Raw genomic sequence first — 21174 nt, 5'->3', positions numbered from 1 at the left:
TAATATAAAAGAAAATAATTTTCTTTTTTTATTTCTTTTTTTGGAAGACTTTTTGAAGCAAATGGTACCAATTTGGTGAAATGGCCAGACAACCACAATTTCATTATACACCAATACCAGTTTATAAATTCTATATTCCATTAGGATGTATTGGTTTTAACAAGCCACCAATAGATAGCGACAAAATACCAGTAGAGATCCACAGGGGCATTAAAACCAATACAGTTCCCATTATAGCCAGTAAAACCATTTCAAATTCTGTGATGGTTTCTGTTGTTTTTTTCAGCAGGTAAGGATGATCTGACCAAAGGGAGAGCCACTCTGAGCGCTACACTATTTTGGGTGGCGTTCACCATGTTACTGGCGGACTGTTAATGGTTTCTCAGACACACGCGGGGTGTTTTGTCTCCAGGTGGCGCTGTGAGGCTCACGAAGCAAATCCTTTACTGAGTCGCATTCAAATCTTTCGTTTTTACAAGTACAAAAAGATTCAAACTTTTAATTTTTAATATTTTAAAACTAGCAATTCAATGTCCTTCCCCTGACATAGAAATGAAAATCAGCGTCGCAAATCTCTATTTATTAAATAAAAAACTTTAGTCAGTAATCAAATGACTGTTACTGGTTCATTCTGAGCAGCTCTGAAGAAAGTACCAGGGATCACGTGACTGTGTGCGCTGCTTCAGCAGTAGCTTGAAATATAATTTGATATCACTGGCTAATGTATACTATATAATATTAAAAGACAGTATAACTGAAGATACACGGTGAAGAAGATAAAATAGAAAAAAATGTGTAAATCCATCGTATCTGATCAGATTGAGACAGCTGTGGATCGGCTAAGCCCCGCCCATTCTCCGCCTGTGATGCTGACTGTCTTCTTCTACCCGCTGATTGTATTTCTATGGATTCTACCTGCTTGTTCAGATAACGCAAATCTGGACAAAAACAATAATCATAATACATTGTTATCTCGTTCATTTCTTTCCGTTATGAGATCGTGGCTCACAGCAGCGCAATCGTCGGGACTGTATCGGTGACCGGTAACACTGAAGGCAATATAAATTAGTAAATGCTGCGCGCTGAAGCTCAGGGTTCGGTGAAGATGGGTCTCAGATGGACCGTGTTCTTCTGCCTGTTGTGTTCGCTGGTGCTGGTTCACGGCAGCAGGAGGAGACACGCGCGCTGCCCCGCATCTTGTACTTGCAGTAAAGATAACGCCTTGTGTGCCAGCACCGGATCAATACCGAGGAGCTTCCCACCAGATGTCATCTCACTGTAAGACCAGCACTCATGACAATAACACTAATTAGCATTATCAATTATCCTGCAGTTTCACTTTGTGTTCATCTATCTATCTATCTATCTATCTATCTATCTATCTATCTATCTATCTATCTATCTATCTATCTATCTATCTATCTATCTATTTACAGATCATTCGTCAAGTCCGGCTTTAATGAAATCCCTAAAGAGAGTTTCATTCACACACCAGCCCTCCATCTTCTGTAAGACTTATCAACATCAATACATCACACACACACACACACACACACACACACACACACACACACACACACACACACACACACACACAGAGAGAGAGCATGAGCATGTTTTTATATAAATGATATCAGTCTGATAAGTACATTTTGTAAGTATATATAATGCATTATAATGGTGTTCATAATACTGTAATTATAAACTGCCTTGTCAAAAATATAGTCAGACTTTCTCACAACTTTGAGTAAAATGCATTATAAAAAACAATCAACATGTGTTATAACAGTATTATATGGGCCCTAATACAGAATTGGTCCAAAATGCTGTCCCACAACCTAAAAAACACATTTAAAAAGTATTCAAATCTTAGATGTGTACTAAGATACCTCTATTATCTAATTCTAATGAAATCCACAATAATATTTAAATTATTAGTAAGCGTAATATATATAAAATCATCATTTATTGGGTATTGGTTCATTGCAATTAACCATATTCTTTCCGCATAATGATAAGCAGCTCGTAAACTTCAGCTGAAGTTATTTTATATGTGCTATATATATATATATATATATATATATATATATATATAGCTGGACACTCTTGAGACTCCTCTACTGCTGCGTTCTTATCAGAAACTGAGAAACATAATAATTGCAACATCTTAATATTGATAGCGGCATGAACATTCAGTTTCATATTATTTAACAACATATCATTTAAATGTGGAGTCTGGTAATCCCAGGAGAGAACCTGCATAGTTGAACATTTAAATGCTGACAGCTAAACACTATCATAACGTTAGCTAGCTAGCGATACTTCTCTTCAAGGACATCTTAATCGTATTCTTGATAATCACTAACTTGCCTTCATAGTCATCAACACATTTTTAAAATCTTGTAATATTTTAAAGCCTTTATTAATTTTAACTCTACAGCTGTACAACTTTGCATTTATAAAGACAACATGGAAAAAAATGTCCTTTCACTTAAAACAATGTCTTTTTAAGATGAAAATGACATGAAATGACCCATATAACCAGAAGATGGCAGCAGAGGATCAATCATTGGCTGCAGCTGCCATTTCAACTCCATAGTCAACTCCAAGACTTTTTGATTTATTATAAAATTACTAGTATAATACATTTTAGTACTTTTAACGCACTGAAGTATATAGTACAGCAAGAGCAGAAAGTCATTAAAATAAATAAATAAATAAATAAATAAGCTCAGGTACAAACAGAGGGTGAATTATTTAAATACTTATATACAGTTCACTACAAATAAAATAAGTTAAATATTAATGGTATAAAAATTAATTAATGCAATCGAAATGAATTGATAGGAATTTTAAATATTTGATATAATTAAATAACTACATCTTTTAAGCTTTATCTTGAACTGTAAAAGCTATTAAATAGCCTATATTTAACCAACACAAACTTGTTACTGCTGCAGTTGTGTTACTCTGAATTTAGTCTGAATCATTTAATGCACAGCTGTTTTTTTGACATCAGCTTGTCAGATGTTTCGTTGGGTTATTACTGTCGATCATAGCAATGACTCGAGCATATTTAGCCGATTTACTCGCATATTTTTTAAACTGGCGTTTGTCATTCTTGAAACGGTACTGTATACATGGGGATTTGGTCCTCTCAGACAAACAAAACCTTTCTTTGATTGTGAATGTTTTATGTGGAGGAAACCAGCAAAGTACACTCCTATTACAGCACAGTACAGTTGAACGGAAATGTCTGAGCTGGCTTGTCTAAAACAAGGAGGTAATCTGTGCATATGGTCAACCCCTAAACTTCAATTTATGAAAATGATATTGAAATAATTTGTGTAATTCTTTCCATTGTTGTTTTTAAAAGTTAATGTTTGATTGTTTTAAAAATAAAGCTAAAAAAATATAATTATTTTACATTTTCTTTGAAACTTTATGTCTAAAAAAAAATCATGTCACTACAAAACAGTGTATGTTTTAGTCCATTGGCTGAGGCTGATTTTAACTACACCCCCACATTTATGATCAGGATATATTTTGTTTCCCTCTCTCATAGCTACAAGGTGTAAGTAGATAGGCCCCATCATTTTGAGGTAAATGCATTGAAAAGTATGAAAAATCTGTGTGTAACTGAAGGGAACGTCACTACCAAACACCTTTTTTCTGCATATAAACACATTTTTGTAGGAGTTAAACTTGCTGATTAGCATACTTGAGCTAGGTGCAAAAGTATCTTAATTTGTCACTGTTTCGGTAGAGACATCTTTGTTTTTTTATTCAGTCATGTCATTATTATTTCTGTGGTGACAGAAGAGAACACATAATTCTCATATTTGGGGTAAATAAACTACATGTTAGTACAGTTCTTAGTATTTAAGTATGTTTTAGTAGTGTTTTAGCATGTGGGTTAAAATTCTGTAATATGATGTGTTTGCTACCAAAGCATTACTGTCACTACCGAAAAGAAAAATGTGAAGTCACTACCGAAACATGGCAGGTTATGTAAAAAATAAACTGAATTATCAACTAAGATGTTATGATTTTTTTGGTTTTTGGTTCAATGTATATTCAAACAAATTAATCCTTAATTTTGAAATCTGTATGATCAATTTTTTTCAAAATACAACAATTCACACATGAAATATTGTTAAAAATGTAATTGTTATTGATGTAACAATCAATAACAATGAAAAAAAAGTTATTAAATAAAACATATTTACAGTGTAGATGTAAACAAAATCGTAATAGGTCAATATAACGCAACTAATCAAATGACTTATTACTGTGTTTCGGTAGTGGCAAGTTGGGGGAAAAGACAAATATTCCACTGAAAGTACAATATGAGAATTACCTGCACAATTACTAGAAATGTGTACTTTGGAAATCATACAATTTGCATACATACACATTTTTTTTGGAAAAAGACAAAAAAATTTAAATAAATTCAAGACATTTCCAACTCTGACTTTGGACCACTTTTGTAGAATGGCCCACATAAATTGTACCTATAGTGCAGTTACCAAACAATAGGCAAGTATATAAGTGTGCATGCATGGTTAAAATAATGTATTAAACTGCAGTGAAGTGTTCATTACGTAAGGGATAATCAACGGTTTGCCGTGCGTTAAAGGATTTTAAATGCACGACGTGGAGGCTAATAACCGCCCGACGCGAAGCGGAGGGTGGTTGCCTCCGGCGAAGTGCATTTTAAATCCTTTAACGCACGGCAAGCCGTTGATTATCCCGCTTATTCCATGGTTATAGACAAATTAAAACTAGGATTGATATTTGCAGCGCAAAATTTGACTGAATGGATAAAAAAGACGGTTCTCTTTCAAACAATCGCTCGGTATCTCACTATGGGAAACGCCCCCAGGCGTGATAGACTATGGAAGCACCAATTACACCACGTCTGTCCGGAGGATAGACCAATCACAGCTCATACAAGGAGCCCACCCCTCTCCCTATATATACAGCTGTGATCCCCAAAAACGGCATTCTTGTTCTCTTCCCCGTGAGGACTTTCCATCAGCACCTAGGCTGCGCTGCTTCAGTTCCTAAACGTGCCGTCAAGGTCGACGTTGCCGAACGCAGTGTAGTCAAATAAATCTGTTACGGATTCTCTGCTCGTTACTGAGTTTTTATTTGCCTGGTTAGAAAATCTGTTGCGGATTTTCGGCTCGTCACTGAGCTCTTTGCATTACTGTTATTAGTGGTGTTTCCTATCCTAGCTAACGCGTTAAGGCGAGCTGAGTTTAGGAGATTTTGACTCACCATGTCGGTGTCCAAAGTCGCTGCGGAGAAGGGAAAGGAGGCCCCTTCGCGCTCATGTCCGGCAGCATGTGGATTTATGATCTCGGGCAGGGATCCGCATCCGATGTGTATCGCATGCATGGGCGTAAAGCATGCTCAGGCTGCGCTGGCGGATGCGGAAAGTTGCCCGCACTGTCGGGTAATGCCGGCCAGGATTCTAGAGAGAAGGCTTCGAGTGGCGGCATCTTCCAAAGACGATCCGGTTCTCTCCGCTGTCCCTCATTCCGTTAAGGGGACCCAACCTTCTCCCCCGCGTGATCTTTCTTCGTGGGGAGATATAATGGATTCGGAGTCTCCGGAGTTTGCACCGCTTTTCGACCAGCAGCTGCTGGCGGGCGGCGATGAGGTTGAGGGAGATGAAGAGGAGGATGAGGAGATGCTAGCTCGCCTCCTCCGAGACGAGCCGGATGATGAGGAAGATGATGCTATCCTGTCGGCAGCCCAAACATCCAGGCCAGTGAGTGTGCAAAGTGGCGATATGGCATCGACGGTGGGGGATTGCGACTTAGTTGAGGTCTGTAAGCGTGCAGCAGCTAAGCTTGACATCCCTTGGCCCGTAACTCCTGGGGATCCGGGAGTTAAACGTGATATCTATGACGGGAAAAGGCTCCCGTCCCGCCTTCCCACGGCAAAACAACTGCTCCCCGCTTTGCCGGCGTGCATAGCAGAGATGAAGCGCTCATGGGATAAACCTTTTTCTCATCACGTGCCCGTCAAGGGCTATTCGTCTCTTGATGTGAGTGAAATGGAGGGGCTTGGGCTCTCTAACCCTCCCACGGTCGAGCAGTCAGTGGCCCACCACCTGCATCCGAACAGGCGGACCACTCTCTCATCGGCCAGCCCCTCCCTCCCTGGGAAAATGGAACGCTTTACCGCTTCCATGTACCAGAAGATTTATAAGTCATCTGCGTTAGCGGTGAGGGCATTGAATGTCACGTCCTTGTTGATGGCTTACCAAGCTGAATTATTGGAGGAGCTGGGCACGCAGCTCGATGCCGGCAATCCAAACCCGGCGGTCTGGGAGGAGATCTGCAACATTACAGATCTCAATCTGCGCACCTCACGTGGTGCGGTGCAAAGCAGCGGCCGTTCCATGGCTCTCGCTGTCGCGGGCGAGAGGTCGCTGTGGTTAAATCTGTCGAGTATTGGTGACAGGGAGAAACTGGATTTTCTTGACGCTCCTGTAGACTCGACTGGGCTGTTCGGCCCGGCCGTCGCGGCGATGAGACAGAGGTGCGACCTCCAGAAGAAGGAGGGTGAGGCGTTCGACATCTGTCTGCCTCGTAAAAGAGCTTCCCGTCCTCCTGTTCCCCCTCGGCCTGTTCCTCCGACACAGAACAGGAGGTTTTTGAATGCGTCCAGAACTGCAAAACCCCAGAGCACAGAGCAGCCAGCCCGCCCCCCTGCTGTTCCGAATGCTAAACCGTGGGGAAAGCAGTCATTCGCGGCAGCGGCCGCAAAGTCCAGGTCCGTTAACCCTTCCAGCAAAAAGAAGAGGGACACCTAGGACACAGGCTCCGCAGGGGAGGGACGGGCAGCACCTAGGGTTTTCTGCGATGTCCTCTCCCGAGTCCACCACGTCTGTTCTCCCACCCGCGAAGAAGCGGAGGATGTGGATTTTGGACGGAGAAACGGTTCTAAGTTGTGTTCAGGCCAGTTCAGTTTCCCCTCAACACACAAAGTTCCGTGGATTGCTGACAGCAATTCCACATGTTCAAGGGCTGAGAACGCAACCATCAAACAAATGTGGTGTGCGGAGTTCAAGCACAAGTTCACAAGTGTATTGTCACAAAGCACTTCAGCCCCTGGGTTCACAGTCAATAAAAACACCCCTGTCGCATCCAGGCTCAATGCCGAGGGCGCAGGGAGACAAAAACATGATAATATCAAAGAACCAAGAGATAATTCGGTCTCTGAGCCACACAGATCCTGGCCGTTTTTCTCTCTGTCCACTAGATGGCGCCAGCGCTCCATCTATGGAATCGGTTCATCCGAACCCTCTGGCTCTTCATCAGGAGGCATGGAGAGAGTGTTCTCCGCACCCGTGGGTCCTTACGACTGTAACCAGGGGTTACAGGCTTCAGTTCGCTGTAAAACCCCCTCCTTTCAACAGGGTTATAGCGTCTGCAGCAAACGGGGATTCAGCTCGGGTGTTAGAAGCGGAAATATCCTCCCTTCTAGAGAAAAGAGCTATAAGACGAGTTCCAGTGGGGGAAACTCAGAGGGGTTATTACTCCCGTTATTTTCTAATTCCAAAGAAAGACGGGGGACTGCGCCCGATACTGGATCTACGTGCTCTAAACAAGCACTTAAGGGAGTACAAATTCAGGATGCTCACAGTCGTGGCTCTCACTCGTTCAATCCGCCGGGGAGATTGGTTTGCCACGGTCGATCTCAAGGATGCGTACTTTCATATAAGCATCTATCCGGCGCACAGGAAATATCTCAGGTTTTCCTTTCAGAACGAAGTGTACGAATTTGTTACTCTCCCGTTCGGGCTCAGCCTCGCTCCACGGGTGTTCAGCAGATGCATAGAAGCAGCATTATCTCCTCTGAGACACAGGGGTCTCAGAATATCTGCTTATTTGGACGATTATCTGATCTGCGCTCATTCGAGGGAGCGCGCGGAGCGAGACATAGAGATGCTCACGTCTCATCTCACGAATCTGGGGTTCAGGATCAACTTTGCCAAAAGCCAGCTGATCCCGTCCCAGGAGATAGAGTATCTAGGCTTGCGAATAGACTCGGTGGAATATCGCGCTATGCTCTCGAAAAGGAGGATAATGGCGTTTTATCAGTGCCTAGCCCAGTTTCGCGTGGGAAACCTGGTCTCGTACAGGACCTGTCTCCGCCTTATGGGCATGATGGCTTCGTCTCTGTCTGTGGTTCCGCTGGGCTTGCTGAAAATGAGGAGCTTCCAGCATTGGGTTGCAGCGAAGCGTCTGTGCCCACGCCGGCACCTCGCACGCAGAGTGAAAATTACCACGGAGTGCGTGATGGCACTTCATCAGTGGAGAAACCCCTGTGTATTCCGGACAGGAATCTTGATGGGGAGCGTGTCTCTGAGAAAAGTAGTGACTACGGACGCATCCCTAATGGGATGGGGAGCTGTTTTTCAGGGCAGATCGGTAAACGGTCGTTGGACGCCTCAATTTCGCAGACTTCACATAAACATGCTGGAGTTAATGGCAGTCTTTCTAGCACTGAAACATTTTCGTCCATTCTTGGAGGGTTTTCATGTTCTAGTCAGGACAGACAACACAACAGTGGTGGCATATATCAATCGCCAAGGGGGAACGCGTTCGTTGCAACTGCACAATCTAGCGCGCAAGCTGATTGTCTGGAGCGCAGCGCATTTCAGTTCGCTGCGCGCAACGCACGTCCCGGGAGTCCTGAATGTGGGAGCGGACCTCCTGTCGAGGGGCAACCTGTTATATGGAGAATGGGTACTCCACTCGCAGGTGGTGAATCAGATCTGGGAAATATACGGCAGGGCTGCCGTAGATCTATTCGCCTCGCGAGCAAACGCAAAATGTCCGCTGTATTTCTCTCTCAGAGACGAAAGTGCACCCTTGGGTGTGGATGCGCTGGCACACCCGTGGCCGAACGTGTTGCTATACGCGTTCCCACCACTGAGTCTAATTTCTCCCACCCTAGACAGAATAAGAGAAAACGGATTATCTCTCCTTCTGATAGCCCCTCATTGGCCAGGGAGGCTGTGGCTGGCAGAAATTGTCCAACTCCTTTGGGGAGAGCCCTGGCAACTCCCGTTGCGTCGGGACCTGCTGTCCCAAGCGGAGGGGCAAATTTTTCACCCCCATCCGGAACGGATGAATCTTTGGGTCTGGCCCGTGAAGGGTTGAATCTAAACGCACTCGGACTTCCCCAGGAGGTCATAAATACTATACAGAGTGCTAGAGCTCCATCAACGCGCTCGCTGTATGATTTGAAATCGCGGGTCTTTGATGACTGGTGCACTCGTAAAGGAGTTATTCCTTTTCAGTGTGCGGTGAGTGAGGTTCTCTGTTTCTTGCAAAGCTTACTGAACAATGGGAGAGCGTTCTCTACCATTAAGGTTTACCTGGCTGCAATTTCAGCCTGTCATGTGGGCTTCGAAGGAGTTTCAGTGGGCCGGCACCCTCTTATAGGCCGTTTTATGAAGGGGGTGAGGCGTTTGAGACCAGTGTCGAAGCGACTGGTCCCATCATGGGATTTGTCTATGGTCTTGAATGCTTTGACTCAGACCCCGTTTGAGCCTCTGGAGAGTGTTCATATTAAGTTCCTATCATTGAAAACGGTCTTACTACTTGCTTTAGCCTCAGCTAAGCGAGTGGGGGAGTTACATGCCTTGTCGGTTCATCAAACATGTCTAAAATTTAGTCCGGATGACAGCAAAGTTACACTGCTGCCAAACCCAGCTTTTGTTCCCAAAGTCAGTGATTCAGCTTATAACTGCTCTGCTTTGGAGTTACGTGCTTTCTACCCTCCTCCATTTTCTTCAGAGGAGGAGAGGAAATTGCACACTTTGTGTCCTGTACGAGCGTTATGCTTTTATGTAAACAGGACACAGTCGTTCAGGAAAAATGATCAATTATTGGTTTCATGGGCCACTCATTGTAAGGGTAAGCCGATCTCCTCGCAGCGCCTCTCCCATTGGATGGTCGAGGCGATCGAACTAGCCTATACATCTATGGGTCTTCAGGCCCCAGAGGGCCTTCATGCACATTCCACACGAGGTATTTCTACCTCATGGGCCCTGTTCAAGGGGATTTCAGTGGGAGATATTTGTGCGGCGGCTAGTTGGGCTTCACCCCATACATTTATCAGATTTTACCGTCTTGATGTCACTGCGCCTTCATTGGCTCATGCAGTTCTTAGAGTTGGCTCTTTGGAGGACTAAAGTCTTGTCTTCCCTTTTCGAGTCTGTTCAGGCGGCTTCGGAAAGCATGCGTTACGGGAGTTGGCTATATCATTCCCATAGTGAGATACCGAGCGATTGTTTGAAAGAGAACATTAGGTTACTTGCGTAACCCCGGTTCTCTGAGAACAGAGCGAGGTATCTCACCAGGCTTCCCTTCTCGCATAACACGGGGGAAGAGCGTGCTTAGAATGCCGTTTTTGGGGATCACAGCTGTATATATAGGGAGAGGGGTGGGCTCCTTGTATGAGCTGTGATTGGTCTATCCTCCGGACAGACGTGGTGTAATTGGTGCTTCCATAGTCTATCACGCCTGGGGGCGTTTCCCATAGTGAGATACCTCGCTCTGTTCTCAGAGAACCGGGGTTACGCAAGTAACCTAATGTTATTTTCGTCAGTTATGACACGCAGCTCTAGCATTCTGACCGCTTCAAATCAGACTCAGAGATTAAATAGTCCGGTAAGATCACATTTATTTGAATGAAAAATAGCATTTGTTTCAGTAGATTATCGATCGACCAAGAGAGAGTTTAAAGGCAAGAGAGATGACAGTTGTGTGTGTGCGTAACGTTACCTGCCTGCATGCTGTGCGTCTCTCTCTACAAACAACAATTCATTCAAAAACAGCAGCTTTACCAGCCCGTTGAGGAATATAATGTAGCGATCTAGTATCTAGGATATTTTAATAAGGATCGCAGGCAAACGCTGACAAGAAGTTTATGTATGTGCACAGCACAATGCGATCTCCGACCTCTCTCTCTCTCTCTCTCTCTCTGTGCTTTTGCGTGCATCAATTAAAGCAGCGCATTAATATAGAACGGTGATTAAACTGACTTGGAACTACCTGTGCATTAAACGGTTTTACTGCACACCTGCCAGCCAATCAGAATCCAGTATCCAGACATTCCATGGAATAAATATGAATATCTTTAGAGTATCAGATGTACTGCCAAACTGTTAACACTTATATTTCATTGTGAAGTAGAACCCTTGTAAGTTATCATACACTATCAAAATTGAAAGTGCAGTTGTTACCTGGAAACAAGACAAAAAATCTAAGTAAGAAAAGCATTATTTGCAGTGTAACTGTTTTGCTGTATACTGTGATATTAGCTACATACTTTATGTATTTGCCATATTTTGTAAGAAGCTGTGGTTATCATGGTACATTTTGTAAGCATAACACCCTACTAAAGCACAAGAAATGTTACTGGGACACCTTCATTGATAAAAGAGAACAGCTAGTTCTTGGCCAAATATAATTGAAAATCTATTCTATAAAGTATGTATGGTGAAAGTTATTATTATATATCTTCCCTGACTGAGAATGTATATCCCAGTCCCAGCTTGCCAAGAATAATGCGCATTATCCCAAGTTTGCCAGTAAAAACTGCTGCCAAAGTTTTTAAATGAATTTGAAAAATAAGATTCACTGTTATATCCTATATCAAAGATTTCAACAATATACTCATCATCCGATTTTGCTACTTCAAAACCTTAAAATGATTTGACTCTTTGCTTTTCTTATTTTAAATAATAGAGTGTCCAAATGTGGTATAATATAGTGTCCACCTGTATTCACCTTATATTATTTCTCCCAGACTTTTCACGGCAAACAACTTTGATTCTATAAATGAAGATGCATTCCTTGGTCTTCCTCATCTGGAGTATCTGTAAGTCTCACGGAACATGATTTTTTTGAGTAATTAACTCTGTATGAGGAAACAGCTGATCTGATGATTCAATGTTTTTTCAGGTTCATTGAAAATAACCAAATTAAGTCCATATCGCCGTTTGCCTTTAGAGGACTCAAATCCTTAATACATTTGTGAGTATTTCTGCATGATACCGTTGCCATGTTGTTTTTCAGTTCATCTGCATTATCTGTTGATGGCAAGTGAAACAGTGCAGTCATAATAGGAACATTTTCGTACTTGATTAGTCATGTTATTTCACTAAGAAGCAGTCTGCAATCCAGATTGTATTCTTCACGAGACCATTGCACACCATAAAAATGGGTCATTTCTCTTTACTGATGAAAACATTTGGTTCTTTACGAATGTTATTGCAGAAGTCTGGCGTACAATAATTTGGAGACACTACCAAAAGATCTTTTCAAAGGGATGGAGGCTTTGACTAAAGTGTATGTATGCCAGCAATGCAACATCAATAAATAACTGTCAGTGAAATAAGAGCTTAATGACATTGTCTAGACTGAAACTCTGCGTTTGTCCAGGGATCTGAGAGGAAATCTTTTCAGCTGTGACTGCAAGTTAAAATGGTTAGTCGACTGGATGTTTCATACAAATGCAACAGTGGATCAGATCTTCTGCAATGGTCCTGAAGCTTACCAGGGCAAGAAGATCAATGACCTTGTGGCGCAATCATTTGACTGCATAACAACAGGTTGGTAATATTGCAGAGCAATTTGTGTTTTGTTTTTTTTTCCAAATGAAAAATGCTTAACATTTGTCTGTTTGTTCCACAGATTTTTCATTGTTGAAGTCTCTTGACTTTCAGTCCATTTCAGTCGAGGCTTTTGAGTTTGGTGGTGACCAGTTCGTCGTATTCGCCCAGCCTTTCATTGGCAGGTGCAGTTTTATGGAATGGGATCACGTGCAAATGGAGTTCAGAAACTTTGATAATATCACAAGTAAGCAAACAGCAGTGGAAATGTTGTCTACATCTACATAGAATAATGAACACAACACTGTTTCCAGACAGTTTCAGCTGTTTTAGTTGTGTCAGTTTTATTTACAGTGCAAACTTGTTTTTACGACATAAAAAAAAAATGCATGGCATAAAAAAAACAGGGATGCACCAAATGTTCAACAACTGAAATCGTTTGGCCGAAAATAGCAAATAAACGAAAAGGCTGAATAAATTATATTGAACAATGACGTGACGCAATCAAATAGAGGCTTGCACTAATGCGGCAAACATGTGGTCAGTGTGGAAGCATTTAAAACTGTCTGAGAAAGACGCACAAATCATTCCAAGCAGCGACAGCGAGACTGTTTAGAAGCGCATCACATGTCTTCATGAGAAGAGAAAGGTTACTGTATGATGACTGAAATCATCCATTAGTCAATCAACTACAGAACGTTATGTTGTCTAATACACCAGACACCAATTGTATTTATTCTGACAGCGCTGCAGCAGCTCCTTAGCCAGGGTTCAAAGCCCAAAGATGACAATCATTCACAAATCTGCTGCTGTCAGCAAAAAGTAGTACTGAGGTCTTCTTGCGGGTTTACCACAAAATAAAAGTCAACATTCATTAATGTTAGTATTTTACTGTTGTTCTGTCAAATAAAATAAACAAGTAAGACAAAAATAATGATGAACAGCTCTATTAGTACATTTATTCTAGCATTCTCCTTTGCTCAGCAAGGCTGCATTTATTTGTACATTAAAAACACATGCCTGATTCAAGAAGGGGGTCTTAAAAATGGCCAAAGATTATTATTTAGCCAACTTATTTAAGTTAAATTGTGATTTGTTGGTAGGCTATAATGTCTACTAGAATGTTAAAAATGTTCAGTGTTAAGCAGTGATGGGAATAACAGCGCTATAAATAAACGGCGTTACTAACGGCGATACTTTTTTCAGTAACGAGTAATCAAACGAATTACTTTTTCCCCCGTTACAACGCCGTTACCGTTACTGACAATAAAATGCGCGTTACTATAACTGAGAACACTGAAGCGGTTTTCATGCGAGCAGCGTCTCTCTCAGCCATCGGACCTCTCTTTCTCTGCGGGTTGTGTGTGTTTGTGTGTGTTCGGGGCGGGACACATGACCAGTGATGATGATTGGTGTGTCTGTAAACGTGGTGTAACTGAGAACGCGATGATTGGCTTATATTGAGTAAATTTCCACTGTTTGCCAATCAGAGGCAGAGTAGTGCGGGAGTTCACACTCAAGCGCGCGGTCAGGCGCATACACCAACATCCACAACATCACAACGATGGCAAGTCCAACAAGTTCTAAGGTAGCTTTTGCAAACTGGAAGTATAAGCACTACTTTTCCTTCACTGAGGTGAAAGGCAAAAATATTTATGTAACGTGCAACTTATGCCCAGGAAAAGAGTCTCTCTTCGTCGGTGACAAGTAATCTTATCCACTGAAGCATCTCACATCGTCACATGCCGCCACAAAATTAGTGGCTGAGAACGCAGGTGAAAAACGATATTTAAAGTTCTAAACCATCTATTGTGCTTTATTGTTTCACCATAGTAATGATAATATTTATAATAATATGTTGAATTTGATAGTTGTCTCTCACTTTGTTCCCACAACAACATTAAAATAGTGTAGATTAGTGTACAATGTTTTATATGTATTTTACAGTTAGATTAAATTCTATTTTTTTTTAAGTAACGCAATAGTTAGTTTGCCTGGTAATTAGTTACTTTTATAATGATGTAACTCAGTTACTAACTCAGTTACTATTTGTGAGAAGTAACTAGTAACTATAACTAATTACTTTTTTAAAGGTACATGCCCAACACTGGTGTTAAGTAAATATTTTTAAATTGTTGTTTTGTAATAAGAGTTTTTTCTTTGAAAAGCAAGACAAAACTATAAAAAGCAAATATTGCAAATATTTAATTTATGCAATGGTGAAAAAATTGGCAAAATACATGGGGGAAAAACACGAAAAACCATGTTCGGTAATTGGCCTTCGGCCCAGTGTGTAATTTTGTTCGGCTCCGGCCAAGAATTTTCATTTCGGTGCATCCCTATAAAAAAAAACAAAAAAACAATACTCCATAGTTTTGGTGTCTTCAATTCTTTGTTTCATACAGCTTCAAAATCTTTCCTCCGTAGGCACCTCCACTGTCATCTGCAAACCTCTAGTCATTGATAGCCAACTCTTCATCATAGTAGCACAACTGTTTGGCGGCTCGCACATCTTCAAGCGAGATGTCTCTGCCAACAAATTCATCAAAATCCAAGACATCGACATTCTAAAAGTCCGAAAGCCAAACGATGTTGAAATCTTCCACGTCGACGGAGAGTCTTTCTTCATCATTGCCGACAGCTCCAAAGCCGGCTCTACCACTATCTATAAATGGAACGGCAATGGCTTCTACTCCCATCAGTCTTTGCACCCCTGGCACCGCGACACAGATGTGGAGTATCTAGAAATTTCTGGGAAGCCCCATCTGATCTTGTCCAGCAGCTCTCAAAGGCCGGTCATTTACCAGTGGAGCAAGAGCACCAAGCAGTTTGAGCGGCGTACAGATATCCCAGAGATGGAGGACGTGTACGCGGTCAAACATTTCACCGTGAAGAGCGAGCTGTACATATGCCTGACCCGCTTCATCGGCGACTCCAAGGTGATGAGATGGGACGGCAGCATGTTCAGCGAGATCCAGACCATGGCCTCTCGTGGCTCCATGGTCTTCCAGCCGTTCTCGATAGCCAACTGGCAGTACGCCATCCTGGGCAGCGACTACGCCTTCACTCGGGTCTATCGCTGGGATGCAAAGAAAAGACAATTTATTCACTTCCAGGAACTGAACATTCAAGCACCCAGGGCTTTTTCACTGGTGTTTATCGACAACAGGGAATTCCTTCTCGGCTCTAGTTTTAAGGGGCAAACGCGTATATATGAACACCTGGTCCTTGACTTGAGTAGCTGATTTGCTTCATTGGGACAGGTGAGGACAGTGATAAACGAGTGTCTACAATGATCACCAAGAACCTCTCCAGAACACGTCCAGGTCATATTTAATTCTAAAATCCAACGAAAGAAAGACTTGTTTTGTTTGTTTAAAGTAAATGAATTCTGTTTTTAGACTCATTTTCTTTATGCAGAACACCATTTCTTCTCCTTTTGATTTTGGAGTGAAATATGACTAGGAAGTTTCAGTCAGTTTCCTCTTCTCAGCATGAAGACTCTTTGCAGATGACTTGCATGATGGTGCCGTTAATTAGGTACTGCCATTGAAATTATCCGAGTTTTTTTTTATGATCTTCTCATTGCATTCCATTTCTGTTGTGTTTTTACTTTGTGACTGCTGTACTTTCATTGAAATACTTGCTATCCTGTTTATTAATGTGTTTATCTCAAATGAGAACTTGTTTACTGCTATCTCAACTTGTAAACAATGTATTTTTATGTGGCAGCTGGGTGACGTTTGATATGCAGACTGGAACTTTGAAACACTCATCGACAGTTTGACTTTCAGTAGTGTGTCGTGTTACTGTTGTTTTTTAGCATTTGCCTGTTTGAACTGTATTAACTACTAACAGTACAACCAATGTCAGTACCTTTTTTCAACAAGATGAAAATATTTGTAAAGAGATGAAGAGATTCTATATCACCAAATGATGAAACTGTGATGTTGTTCTACTGGATACATTTTTGCATGCAGTTTCATGCCTACATTTTGAAGACACTGATACTAACTTTAAATAAAGACTTTCCAGAATGTTAAATGTTTAATATTGTCAAATTGCGAGAGGTCATTTTTCAGTGATTCAGAATGAACTTCTTTGTGCTTGGAAAGAGTGCTAAAAATGATGTAGGCTCATGTTCTGTAAACGCCATGGCCATCAAATCTGTGTCATTATACTTATTTGGCATCTGTTTGCAATTCCATTGGGTCATTGGTGTCTAAACCAGCTTCTGGAGGGCCACTCTTCTGCAGAGCTCAGCTACAGCTGTACTTAAACAAACCTTAACCAGCTAATCAATGTCTTCAGGATTATTAGAAACTCTAGTGTGTTTGGGCCCTCATCCTGGTTTTTAGATTTATGAAGAAAAACAACATTTGAGATGACAATAGATGTATTTCCCTTTATTTTTAACTGTTTTTGTTCAGCATACAAATAATCATGGTCAACAATGAAAAATTGTTCCAAAAAGTTCCATAACAGAATATTAATGTTTTAATCCTTGTTAAATGAGATGTAGATATGGATGGCTGTGTTAGGCTAAAGCCTATTAATTTGAAAGCAGATGCATTGTGATGAAAAGCAAAGCTGGAATCAGGTTATGATGTGCAACACATAGGTTGGAACTGTAACTTTTAACATGCCAGAGGTCACCGCTTTCTATGAAAAAAATACACATTGTTCAAAACTGTTTTATATCTATTAGTGCAGGTTAAGGTCTCAAAAAAAATTAGGTAGATACCTTAAGATTCCTGTGCTAAAACACTAAATTCTGCTGACACCAGTTAAACAATAGTCATAAAATGAGAGTTGTTCAATCACGTACACCTTCACATTAATGAATTATAAGATCAGGAACATTTAATAAAGACATGACACTGTGAAAAAGCTCTTTCTTAAATTAGCAGGGCTCCAGACTTAAAAATGACTATGAATTAGAGTGTGTTTAGGAATCAAATGCAGTTACTTTTTATTAATAAATTGCAGAATCAGACTTAGTTTGCCAGTCACACTCTTAATATCATTATTACTAATGTATGACTATTACTAACAGGCTTCTGATAAAAAAGCAGGCAAGATTTGAATTTCTTGCACATCACAGAATATTCCAGGATCAGTAAAAGTTAAGCATTTGTAGCATGTTAATTACAAAAAAGATTACAATGGAAGTAAAAGGAGCCGATTTAAAAATATGAACTTCCTGTGAATTTATGATTAAAACATGAATTCAATGCTGGACATATTGAAGACAGCTATATTTGTATAAAGAAAGTATGAAAAGTCTAATGGGCTCTCAATTTATATTTGATATGAAACAACATAAGAGTGGCAATTTTAGTAATGATTCTGGTTTAGCAATGGAAAAGTGTTTCATTAATATTGAAGAATGGCACCAGTCCTGTTACGTTTATAATGGCGAGGCTAACTGTTTGAGATGTTTGTTCTCAAACCTGTTGTGTTGCTAGTTTTTTCACTGACAAACTTTGAAAGCAAGCAGAAGCTATGAATAAACTCATGATTAGATGATGCTTTTGATAAACGTGCCGTACTACCTGTGTGTGACTAACAACCACCCATCCTTCATATACAGTAGATGCTCATTAAAAAGCATTTCATTCCATTCTGTTGAATACTTTACAGGAGATGCATCGCACTAAACAGCCTCCCTGCACCACGACCCCTCTGTGACTCGGCTTCAGACGATGATCAAATATGACAAGTTTTCAGATTTTAAACTATCAACATAAAATGTTATTTTTTGTCACATTAGCAACCATTTCAGTGGCAGACTGGAGCCCCGAATAAGAGTCAGGTTATTTTATTATGACTGCAAGATGAAGACCCATTAGAACAGTCAGCAGTTCATAACATCTCACCATTGCTGCGTGTAGCTTTATTGCAAGCAGTCTGGATGTGTATAAATGTGTGAAGCAGCAGGAGTATTAGAAGGGGTAGGGTCCCACGACGATGGTGAGCCGTAATAAAGAGCTGGAGCGATAGTTCATCACTGTGTGTTGAGTGATCATCTCCAGATCAACAATCAGCTCCTGCGGACCCTCCAGGGACTTGGTCAACACCAGCATCGCACCAACGTTGCTGAACCGCTAATGCAATTAATGACAAATACACAAAAATCAGGTTCACTAAAAACAGAAAAATATTCCTATAATATCACCAAATTTCATTAATGATGGAGATCATTAATATAATTGAGAAATATAATTGTGGTTAGAGAATTTAAATTCAATCTACATTAGTTGCATTTAAGGCGCCCTTATATCTACTACAATGCCTATTAAAGCAGTGTAAAATTGGTGGTGATTCTGAACTTTATCTCCAGAAGAGCACAAGTGTGTGCTACACACACACACACACTTTTCACAAGTAGCCACTCCAGAGGTTACTCAACTTTATTTATAAAGTACTTTCAAAAAGTACTATCAGACATCACAGTCATCCTTTCGTTTCAGATAAGAGCACAGTATAACATAGATTTGATCTCTACCGGGGCTCCAGAAATGAAGCAAAGGCTCCCTTATATCAACCATGTGGGCTACTTGTGTTCATTTTAATTCATTACAGAGTACAAAACATGCGTCCCGACAAAAATGAACTAGGGGTGGGCACAAATACAGAATATTCAATCTTTAATTATTATTTAAAAAATAAAAACACTATTTGAATTTTACTGTGCTGGCCATAAATGCAGGAAATCCATGATAAATCCGAAGCATGCAAACTAAAAGTCAGTTATAACTAGATGCACTAGGTGGCGCTCTGGAGCGTGTTTACAAGTTGATGGTATTTGATTACAGAATGTCTCATGAAGTTTGGAATTACTTTGATCAAAATGATCTTACAAAATGGAATTATTATTATTATTCTACATTATGTAACTTTGTTGTAGAACATTGTTGTGCATAATGCCTAATCATAAGCTTGTTCATAAATGGTGACAAATACTTGAAATACTATTAAAAATACTATTAAAAAGTAACGTCTTTCTCATTAAGCGTCATTTAAATAAAATAATAGAGTCATGCTGCGTTTGTTGTCATGAAATAACATATGACTGTCATGACCAATCAAAATGTGTGTTCATTTAAATGCAATGTGTGGACTTTTTACATGGTCCCTTATACCCACCATTTGTCATATTTCCAATTCACAAAACATTCATGCATCTGGCAGATACGTTGGAAAGTGCATATACATTTTAGGAGCATGTGTGTTCTCTGGGATTGAGCCCATGATTGCATGATCACATGACTGCATATTGTAACGCAATGCTCTACCATTTAAGCTGCACCAAATCTCAAATTATGACAGATAAAGGGTACAGTGCATTAATATGAGTGTCCTGTTGTCAATAGGGGCGCAAATTTAGTAAACACTCCAATGGGTTGTATTTCAGGGGAGTGACAAAAGACCTACACGGGCATATTGGTTGGAGGACTATAAGTATTGTGAAGTATTATGCATTTAATTCCAAAATATAAAGATGAAGCCTGCTACGGTACAATTTGTTAAATTAAATAGTGTGTAAACAGACTTTCTCCCTTCCTCCTCCCACTGGTTCACCAAGAATCACATCACTCACTTACAGTCACTGTCTGTCCAGAATTAAGGCACTTCTTCAAAAGGTGACAGTGACCCTGTTATTAAATCATATTCAAATCACTGGGGAAAACAAGCTATAAAATAAGTTAACATGAGATGCAGTGCAGTAAAAAAAATAAAAAAGAAAAGAAAAAAAAGAATAATATAATTTCCCCATAATGATAAATGTGCTGTCAAATCCCCTGCTCTGTGCTTTGGAGAGGGCTTGGGGAAACAATCAGGGTGGAGCCCATTTCTTGCCTAATGTTTTCTTATTTTCTCCTGATATTTCAAAGCAACTGACACAGAGCAATTTTTACATTCAGCATGATCAAGACGTTTGTATTTGTCAATGTCATACTGAAAATACTGACAATTCCCATACTCAGAATTTGTGCTCTGCATTTAACCTAATTTGCTACACAATGTGCAACACAAATTGGGCCTTACCTTCCCTAACAAGAAACTTTGTTAAAACTGAATGTGAGAAGAGACAAAGAATGAACGCACAGTGTGACCAGTAATACAGTGCATCTGGAAAGTATTCACAGCACTTTATTCATTAAATTCATTATTTTCCTTAAATATCTACAAACAATACCCCATAATGACAACAAGAAAAATGTTTGATTGAAATCTTTGCAAATTTATTAAAAATAAAATTACATGTACATAAGTATTCACAGCCTTTGCTCAATACTTAGTTGAAACACCTTTGGCCCCAATTACAGCCTCAAGTCTTTTTGAGTTTGATGCTACAAGCCTGGCACACCAATGTTTGGACAGTTTCTCCCATTCTTCTTTGCAGTAGGTCTCAACCTCCATCAGGTTGGATGGGGAGCGTCGGTGCACAGCCATTTTCAGATCTCTCCAGAGATGTTCAATTGGGTTCAAGTCTGGACTCTAGCAACTCCTTTGTTATCTTA

At 40.5% G+C, this 21174-nt stretch overlaps 2 protein-coding genes across 2 annotated transcripts in view; one reads left to right on the top strand and one right to left on the bottom strand.

Annotated features, from left to right (window-relative positions):
* The first annotated feature begins 874 nt into the window (after positions 1-874).
* Positions 875-16697, top strand: lgi1a (leucine-rich, glioma inactivated 1a). The gene is made up of 8 exons (XM_073834323.1): positions 875-1278; positions 1437-1508; positions 11842-11913; positions 11997-12068; positions 12312-12383; positions 12477-12646; positions 12729-12893; positions 15074-16697. The coding sequence occupies exons 1-8, from the start codon at positions 1073-1075 to the stop codon at positions 15889-15891; spliced, it is 1647 nt and encodes a 548-aa protein (XP_073690424.1). The 5' UTR covers positions 875-1072; the 3' UTR covers positions 15892-16697.
* A 442-nt stretch (positions 16698-17139) lies between these two features.
* Positions 17140-21174, bottom strand: part of efemp1 (EGF containing fibulin extracellular matrix protein 1) — a 30913-nt gene continuing 26878 nt past the window's right edge. Inside the window, exon 11 of the mRNA XM_073835254.1 lies at positions 17140-18753. Coding sequence (XP_073691355.1) covers positions 18592-18753 — 162 coding nt within the window. The 3' untranslated portion in view covers positions 17140-18591. The remainder of the gene's footprint in view (positions 18754-21174) is intronic.

The sequence above is a fragment of the Garra rufa genome, chromosome 2, assembly GCF_049309525.1.
Source record: "Garra rufa chromosome 2, GarRuf1.0, whole genome shotgun sequence".
In the NCBI taxonomy this organism is placed as follows: domain Eukaryota; kingdom Metazoa; phylum Chordata; class Actinopteri; order Cypriniformes; family Cyprinidae; genus Garra; species Garra rufa.
This window is presented reverse-complemented; position numbering and strand designations above follow the sequence as displayed.